General features: G+C 39.2%; 2 protein-coding genes across 5 annotated transcripts in view; both read left to right on the forward strand.

The window, feature by feature from the left end:
* CDC14A (cell division cycle 14A) overlaps positions 1–2589 on the forward strand; it is a 60370-nt gene extending 57781 nt beyond the window's left edge. For 3 of the 4 annotated variants that reach the window (XM_085308274.1, XM_085308276.1, XM_085308275.1), the window contains one exon: positions 822–2589. In XM_085308274.1, coding sequence (XP_085164400.1) covers positions 822–851 — 30 coding nt within the window. In that variant the 3' untranslated portion in view covers positions 852–2589. The remainder of the gene's footprint in view (positions 1–821) is intronic. The other variant, XM_085308277.1, reaches the window with a different exon arrangement.
* Positions 2590–8417: 5828 nt separating this feature from the next.
* GPR88 (G protein-coupled receptor 88) overlaps positions 8418–9422 on the forward strand; it is a 3252-nt gene continuing 2247 nt past the window's right edge. The window contains exon 1 of the mRNA XM_085308290.1: positions 8418–9414. Within this exon, the coding sequence (XP_085164416.1) occupies positions 8438–9414 (977 nt within the window). The 5' untranslated portion in view covers positions 8418–8437. The remainder of the gene's footprint in view (positions 9415–9422) is intronic.

Raw genomic sequence — 9422 nt, forward strand, 5'->3', positions numbered from 1 at the left:
AGACTGCTCTTATCAAAATGTCATCATTTAATGTTGGTAAACATCTATGAATCCTCATTAACTACACAACTGCTGCTATAAAAGCTGTCACTGAACATCTGTAGGAGGAAATAAGATGGCTTGATGCTGTCTTCTTAAAATGATATTTTTTATAATAAAACAGACTGCAGTAGAATCAGAAATGCACATAAATACAGCAAATAGATTATGCCTAACTCTTAACGGCACTTTCTTTGCTAACCCTGAACCATTGACAGTAACAGTTTCACTTCCATCTGTTTTTTTATTCTTAGTAACTATCCCTAAATTTATTCATGTGTATAATTGTGCTGTCATTTTTTCCTCCATGATTAGCTATACCATACGTGTTTCCTATGTGAATTCCTATCTGAATTAACATGTAAAGTATGCTGTATTTTATACTAGCACTTTCACTCTAACTGTTGAGGGGAAATGAAAGCAATTCCGTTGCAATAACTGCAATCATATGTTTTCCCAACACATTAAGGCTTTGGCATTATCTGTGTTGTTTTAAAGGATTTGTAAAACTTTAATCAAGAATCTCTAGAATTTCGCTTGGAAAAATAAGTGAAGATACAGAAAAGCTGATGGACTTTACTGTATCCAGTTACTTGTATTTTATTGCATTTTTACATCTGCACACAGATCATTAAATTTCTTTCCTCTCCACCCAGTGCTCTCAATTTATTTTTCTTCTGCTTGTTCTTCCTCTGCTGCTTATGTTTGAGTGCAAAATGTGTGTTCTATCCAAGTATGACCGCCTCTGAGTTTTAATCAGTTTCTGTTTCTCCTCTGCACAGTCCCTTCAGTCTGAATATGTTCAGTACTAAAGCCTTGCTGCTTCGGTGAAACCCATTGAGCTCTTAATCTAAGTCCATTGTGAAGGAGAACTAAAGGAAAGGAATTGCTCATTTGGAGGAGGAGTCTTCAATCCAAGATGTATTAAAATCTTCAACACCAAGACAAGACTTGTTAACAGCCAGAAATTTCTAGTTAATGACTACTACAGATGCACTGAAGTTGAATTTATGGAGATTACTACCCGGTGTTATATACAGATTTAAAATTTTAATGCTGAGACAACTTGAAGATATTTCTAATGAGTTTAATACATTTATAACTTGTGTACAGTATTAAAATATGTATGTATTAAGAGACTATTTTGATAAGCAATATATATAATTATGTAAAAATTAGAATATATTTTTATTTTAGTGTTCTTCAAGTCTTTGCTACCAAAATGCGTATTTTAATGATGTTTTAGGTGTTTATCTAGAAGATATGAAAATTTGTTTTTATGAGCAAGAATTTTCTGTCTTATGGGCCCATCGTTATTGTTTAAAGTCTAACGTAATTACTTTTTCACTAGTTAGTCTTGTGGTAACTTAATGGAAGTCTAACTAGTGGGAGACTAGTTACTGTATGATCAACTGAAAGCACTTGATACATCGTCTGCTCTCCACTTTCGGCTGCTGATGTCTCAAGAAAAATAAAGGGAAAATATTTGTTGATGTAATACAACTTACATCCTTCATTGCGAAGAAAGTATTTTAGCTGATGATTCTTTTTTACAATTAACTTTCCTTACTTTGTCTGAAAGGAATATTTTAACTTTTCAATGTAGAATGTAAAATCTTGCTGTGCAATACATACTGCACCAATAAAGAAAGACCAAATTTAAACTTGGTAGGAATGTATATGTACAGTGAATTTGGCAGAGTTGCATACTTACGTGTTTGTAAACTACACTTGGCAGGATATATTCAGTTTCATTAGCAAAGCATACAATAAGTTAATGTAGAAGTATATTAAATATTTTCACTTTTCAGCTGTGCACTTCAGAAACATGTTTAATTTGAATATTAACCTTATAGCTAATCCTGATGTAATCGCTATCATAGAACAGTTTTGGCAGTAGAAAATATACTCTTCAACACATTATTTAATTGGGCTCGATTAGAGATGAAATTCTGAAAGCAAGTGTTGTAGTAAAGTATTAAAGATCACCTGCTAATCTTTCAGAACTTCACAAGTGCATAGCTGGCAAAATTTTTAAATATGAGAACTTGATTTGTCAGTATAATTCAGAAGGCAAAAACAAAACTGAATTTTTAACATTAAGTTTTGCCAATATTTTTACAGAAACCTGAAAATAAAACTTTGAATTGTTAATCTCTGCTCCTGGAGACCTGTGAATGACATGGATTTGCTCTGCATCTGCAGTTAAGATAAAATGGCATTTCATTTTTGGAAAAAGTTCAGGTCACAATTGCTATGGAAAGTTGCACTGAATGTGGTGGTAAACAATATTGAGAGCAGCTATAAAAATCACTGAATAAAATTTACATGCAATACTGTCACAACTGTGTATATGTAACATATACACACACCAAGCATGTGTGTGTATATATATACAATATACTGTATGTGAATTATAGGTTAATGGTAAGGTAATTCTACCTCCAACAAATAATTGTCTGTATTTTGTTATAGTTTTCCATAATAAAATAATGTTTTATTTTGAAATGTAGGTGTGTGTGTGTGTGTGTATATAGATACATATATATATATAGCTAATTGATAATAAAATGCATATATCAGCCAGATTCCCTATCTTGTTTCTTGGCCTTTTTTTACTCAGATCTTATGTTAGAGATCATATTACTTTACATCAGACAAAAGCAGCTCTTCAAAACACCTTATTACTACTAAAGCTTAAACTTTYTTGAAACATTTCATCTTATTCATAAATACTTTATATAACTAGTCTTTTTAGGTAATATTCTCGTATTTGCTTTGTATTGCTTGGAGTCTTGCCTGTTTAATTGAAGTGTCAGTATTGAGTTACGCTTCTAGATACCATAACTTAATCACTTTCTTTTTTTTTTTTTTTTYTTTKGACAGGGACCCTTGTTAAAGGTGTAATATACCTTGTCTCTTGTGCAGGTGTTATACTTGCATCAAATTTATTCTGTTGCATAATTATTTTTCTACAGTACTTAGTATTCCTGTTAGGTAAGTCTGGACTGCAATATTACTTTTCTTTTAGTGATGTGGATGGTGTATAGAGCTGTTACATAGCCCTTCTAAAGTAATGGCAAAACTAGGAATACAACAGAAGCTGCAGAAATAGCCTAAATTCCAATATTGATCTATTCTAATAGCGTAGTAAAAGGCTAGTTCAGTTAATGGATGCTGATTTGGATGTGTAAAAGTATAGAGCAAGAACAGCTTTAAAATGTCTCTTAATGTTGAAAGCAACAGTCTTGTTCCCTGTTCCTCTCTTCTTTTAGATTTACTTATATGGATTCACTATGATAAGAACATAGTAAGTGCCAGCTAATGCATGATGGATTGTTATGTGAGAATAGGCTGTAGCATGTGAGATTTTTTAAAACGGGTTTGATATAAACACAAAAAGATGGACTAGATAAATCCAGAGGTCTCTAGGCCTACAATTTCTTGGCTAATGAATTATGAAACTTTTAATTCTCTTTATAGTTTACAAAGCTTTTCAGGCAGATATTAAGAATTTAGAGAATATTTTTGAATTACAATACTGTAGAAAGACRAAGATTTTTAGTTTCTGTAATAGCGGTCTCTACTGACAACTAAACAATGAGAGGCCTCAAAAGGTTGACACTTGATCAGCTCTACACTGTGCAGTGCAGCAAGAAAGAAATACAGTAATTAAGGGCTTTGTCAAGTAAGTTATGTACATCCTTAACCTGACACATATGAGCAATCTAAAAAAGACCATAGATAATCATGTTAATGAATCCATATTTGGATTGATTGTCCTGTCAATTACCAACAGGAGCCTTTCCATCAAATAAGATGTGCTATTTTGTAACAAAATAATCCAGTGACACAAGTTAATTTCATTACCTTGATGAAATTAGATTGTAACTGTAATTACCTCAACATATTATTTTGGTATTTTCATTTGCTAGCATCGTAAAGTTAATTGTATCTTTAAAAATACCTGGCATCTAAATACATCCTTAGTCAATACAAAGGTAATTCCTTATTAGATGAGACTGATTGCTTTTGTAGCCCGCATATGATCCACATGTAAAAGCAGTTTCTTAACCTCTCTGCAAAACTAATTGATCAGAGTTCCCTTTTTGGAATGTTTTTGAGAGAAACAAGTATTTTTTTTTTACTCAATTTCTTATTGAACCTGGTCCAGAGTAAGGACAGCTAACACTTTGTCCCCATTTCGATAAAGCATCGTAGAGTATCTGGGGGACCCACTACTAACCCTTCACCATTTGAAACTAGCCAAGTCTTACTTTTTTTGTTGTTGTTTCATTTTTTTCCCTTCCCTCTTTCAGCTAGCTTTAAGGGCATGTAAGAACCTGTCATTCAGCTGTGTGGGAACTTACTTTCTGAATATGTTTTGGTGTGGGACTGTTAAGAAAGGGTTCACTGATTCCCTTTTATATGTGTACTTGCTGATACCTACATTCAGCTCCAGCAGGATAGCAATGCATGATTCCCTGTCATGCTGACTCTTTTCCAACAGATGTAAACTTTAAGTTGATAATGAGCAGTTTTGCTATCTCCAGAACTAGTGATAGTAACTTTTTGTTGCACAAGCCTAAGGTGTCTCTGTTCTTAAGTGAGAATCTTCCATGTGTGTCATGATTGTCCTTTGTTATCCCTTCCACACAGAGCAAGTAATACATTTTGTGAAAAACAACCTACCAGTTACATGAGATGTTTTGAACTGAATAGGCATATCCTTTTTGAAATGTTTCTTTTTTTTCACTGATGTTTCACTTACAGAATCTACAAACACACAAGCAGCAATTTGAATGAGATGTGTCCCACCTAATCATGAATAGGAATGAGTAACTTATTCCTGAGTATGTCTCCCCAGACAGAATCAGGTAAGGAGTAAATGGTCTCCTACAGTCCTTTTCCCATTTCAGTTATCATACTTGCCCTTGTGCAGTAATAATATATTCCAGGAAAAATGTTTCTCAGAAACTACAGTACCACTCCAGGGAATGTAACTTCTTTCTCTTAGAAAGAAAAAACTTATCTCCTCCTCTCTTCTTTTCTTTTTCCTCTTTTTATATTTTTCTTCTCCTCTCTCTGCTCCTCCTCTCTTTTTCTCCCAACTTGTTTTAGGAGTTGCTCCCATTCTATTAACAATTTGTTTTAATTTGGATGATAGTTATTTAAACTAACACATCTAAACAAATATTACCTAATATAACCCTTCTACCTGTGAAGCAGAAAATATTGAACTCCTGTCACTGGTAATAGCTTTGTACTGAATTGTTTTCTAATGATTATAACTTCTAGTAACTCCTGGTAGCCTTATGCCTACTTATTTTATGTTGTATTCAGAGAGCTTTGATTTTTTTCCTATATAACTTATTTAATTGGTGTAATGCAACGGTACCAGACCTGCTATTAAACAGAAAACAGAGCTCCTGGAAGAGGAGTTTAGTTTTTACAGAATTCTCTTCAGATTTGAGTTACATATGTTTTTCCTAGCTCATTAACCTCAGATCTTCATCATATATGTATCTAAGAAAGCAATGCCTTTTGGCTGCTAGGCAACACAGTGCATTCTTCAAGGCTGTACCTTTCCTAATGATACAGAAGTTATCAATATTGAGGCTTTAATATGTATGATTTAGCTGTTGGAGAGTACTGCATGGGACTGTGGTAGTACAGATGGATTTTCTAGTGATTATTTACTGCAGAGGTCTGAAATAACTTTAACATATACATCCATTCATTTCCCATATCTTTCAGGTGGAATGATAGATCAACAGGACTGAGTACTGTAGAAAGCTGCAGAAGGAAGACAGTTGTTGTTCATCTGGTGATAAAAGATAAGCTGTCCTCAGCAAGGAAGAGTTTTCAGTTCTATATTCTGACCTAAATCCAAATTGTGCCAGGTGTATGATACCTGCTAAATTTAGATGAACTTGTACTAACCTCTTTGGGTTAGTTTCTTTATGGGCATACCTGGGAAGAGGTAGTTTGATATTTGAATTTTACAAGTGAAGGGATATATCAGGTCTTTAATTGAAACTGTTTTATGTTGTTCAGTCTCTGTGCCTCCATGGGAGAAAAAGTAGGCTCTTCCTCTTTAGGAGGCTGCTTCTTTGACATCACCTATCCAGGTGATTACGAAGTAGCAGTGTGACTCTTTCTGTAGTTGAATTCCCTAGCCTCAAATTCTCACGTGCATTACACAGCCTGTCTCAGCTCTTTTTGTACCAACATGATAAAGAGAATCTGTCTGACCTTGTATGTACAGACTCCAGGAGGAGTGCTCTCATGAGTTGTAGAAGTGCAGGTTCTGCACATTTTAGATGTTTTCAAATGAAAATAGTTGACCTGTAATTGAATCAAGGTGGCAGACCTAACAGATAAAACAGGACCTGACTTCTGACAGACCCTCTTCTTTTGCAATCTAAAGTTCATCTAGGCTTATATTTGTTCTCTTTGCATGGAATAGCTAGGAGACAGTGCATCTAATAATAAATCCTATTGTGTTTGTGCCATAATGTAGTGAAAGTAAGTTCTGGCTGAGCAGGAGGTACTGTTAGGAGGGGATTCCCGTATTCAATAAATGTTTTATTTGTGCTGAAACCTGAGTGAGTCATACATGGGGAATATGGGAAGGGGATTTTTTAAAATATAATTACAATATGCTAAATCATTTTGGAACAGTCAGGTTGGCAATTTGAAGAAAAAAACACAAAAGGAGAAAAGGAGAAGCAGGATGACACTGTTCTTTTTGATCCTTTAGTGTTTGGGGTTTTAATCAGAGTAATTTGCAGGTTTAATTATTTTTGCAGATCATCTTATCTGAGCACTACCGTAAGTGCGTTTAATGAATTGAACCATTCCGGTATTGCTTTAGATAAACAGCCTTAGTGAGATTAGATTGGCAAAAGGAGAAGCAGTGCTTTTAGACTTGTCACTTTAAACTGTGCTCATTGCTGTGCTGCAGGGTGGGGGCGGCAGAACCTCTTGAGCATCAAAAGGAAATGAAATGTACCTCTGAAGTGACAAGTAACTAAGGCTCTTGCCTGTAAAAAGAAAGTATTATAAGAGAGTTTCTGTTTGAATGGGCTTTGCCATTCAGAGCCTTGGCATTTCTCAGAAGATGGTATCTAAACACAGTGTCCTGTTTTTTTTTGTTGTTGTTGTATGTGTAGATCAGCCCCTATGCTCAACACATGTTCACTTATTTTATCTGCCACATTAAAAAGCTCCAGGCACCTATTCTCATTCCCATGCTATTCCTGCTAATCATCAGCTGGATATGGCAAAGGAGTTTAGGGAAACTGTGGCAGTGTATGTGGAACTTCTGACATGTCAGAAGTTACATCAGATTCCTGCACCTGAAAGCCTAGTAAAAGGTCCACAGTGTTACTTATGCGTGTAAGGACTCCAGAGTTGTGAGTTGTCTCCAGTGAAGACCAGTGACAGCTCCAAGACAGAAAAATGCATTATGAATTSTCAGTTCATTTGCCATTCCCAGTTCTTCATAAATATATGAAGAAATATATATAGATTGAGTTTTAGCTCTCTCAAACAGGCACTGTCTTACCAAAGACCTGTATATCATGTCTGAGAGTAATTTGGAAAGAATATTGTTACTACAGACCAGTTCTAAAAGTAATTTTAAAAAGTTTACAGAAGCACAGAATGCTTTCTAATAACAAAAGTAAGATCAAAAACACTTTAAGTGAATATCTAGGACAGGAGTTTCTACAGTAAATGGATTGTGTTTGCAACAGAAGTGACTGAAATTGGTATTAGTTTGAAAGCTTGCTGAAAATGAAAGTTGCTGTGTAGATGTGTTAGAATCAAGAAACTGGTAAGGCAAGAAAAGAGTAAGGCTGTGTAGTTGCAGGATTTCTGGTGCATGGTAAGGTTTGGGTTTTTTTTTTTCTTCTTCTTAACAAGTTGAAAATCTGCTGAATAATTCATGAAGAGTGGAAGGGCTGAATCTTCCTGGAATGATATACAGTGTACGTAGTGTGGCACAGGAGAAACTGCAAAGCTTTGTATCAGTTGCTGTCGTTTCTGCTGCTGATTGCAAGGTGCTGCTGCTTTTGGCATTTTCACAGCTACAAAATCCTCAATCCTGCTGCTATCTGCTAACAGCCATTTGCGTCCTATGGACCCACTTTCATGAGCTACAGTCTGTAGGATCTCTTGCTAGCTACCTGCCCTGGACACTGCTGTTCGCTGGATCTTTATTGCTACCTGCATTTTCTGGACCTAGGAGCTCATTCGACTGAAACCTGCCTTAGAGTCAGTCAGCTACACCTTCTCCCTTGCGTTTGGTGGGGGGCTTCTGCTGCAGGATCTTCTGACCCAGGTGAGAATGGGATTTRCAGGGAGAAGTCAAAACTGAGCCGCATTCAGCGAGATGCCCAACGCCTCTTCCTGGAGCGCTAGCTCGCCGCTGCTGCTGCTCTGGGAGGACTCCTCCGGGACCCGCATCCTCCTGTCACTGCTCTACGCGGCGTTAGCTATCTCAGGGACCTTATCCAATGTGATGGTCATCTACTTGGTCTTCTCCTTCAAGAAGCTGCAGACGACCAGCAACGCCTTCATCGTGAACGGCTGCGCCGCCGACCTGAGYGTCTGCGCCCTGTGGATGCCCCAGGAGGCCGTGCTGGGGCTGCTGCCCGCCAACTCCTCTTCCCTGCGCTCGGCGGAGTACCGGCTGCTCCGGGGGGGGCTCCTGGGCCTCGGCCTCACCGTCTCCCTGGCCTCCCACCTGCTGGTGGCCTTCAACAGGTACGTGCTCATCACCAAGCTGCCCAGCGTCTACCAGGCCCTCTACCAGCGGAGGCACACGGGCTGCATGATCGGGCTCTCCTGGGTGCTGGCGCTGCTCCTGCTCCCGCTGCTGCCCGGCCTCTGGGCCCCGGCCGCCGCCCAGCAGCCGCCGCCGGGCCGGCACTCGGACGGCGGCCCGCGCTACACCGCCCTGCTGCTGGCCCTGGCCGTGCTCAGCCAGACGGCGCTGCTGCTCCACTGCTACCTGGGCATCGTGCGGCGGGTGCGCGGCAGCGCCAAGCGCGTCAGCGTCCTCAACTTCCACCTGCTGCACCAGCTGCCCTTCCCCGCCGCGCCGCCGCCGCCGCGCCGCGCCCAGCGCCGCCTCAGCAGCGTCTCCGTCCTGCTGCTCTGCTGCGTCTTCCTGCTGGGCACGCAGCCCCTCGTGTGGGTCAGCCTGCTGGGCTTCTTCCTCCCGCCCGCGCCGCCTGCGCTGCAGGCCGCCAGCTGGCTGCTGCTCTGCGCCCTCTCGGCCTTCAACCCGCTGCTCTACACCTGGCGCAGCGAGGAGTTCCGCCGGGCGGCGCGCGCCGTGCTGCCCCGCGCCGAGCCCGCCGCCGCCCCGCGCC

This window comes from Rhea americana, unplaced genomic scaffold (genome assembly GCF_003343005.1).
Source record: "Rhea americana isolate MKP2758 unplaced genomic scaffold, rheAme1 scaffold_272, whole genome shotgun sequence".
NCBI classification, from domain to species: Eukaryota; Metazoa; Chordata; class Aves; order Rheiformes; family Rheidae; genus Rhea; species Rhea americana.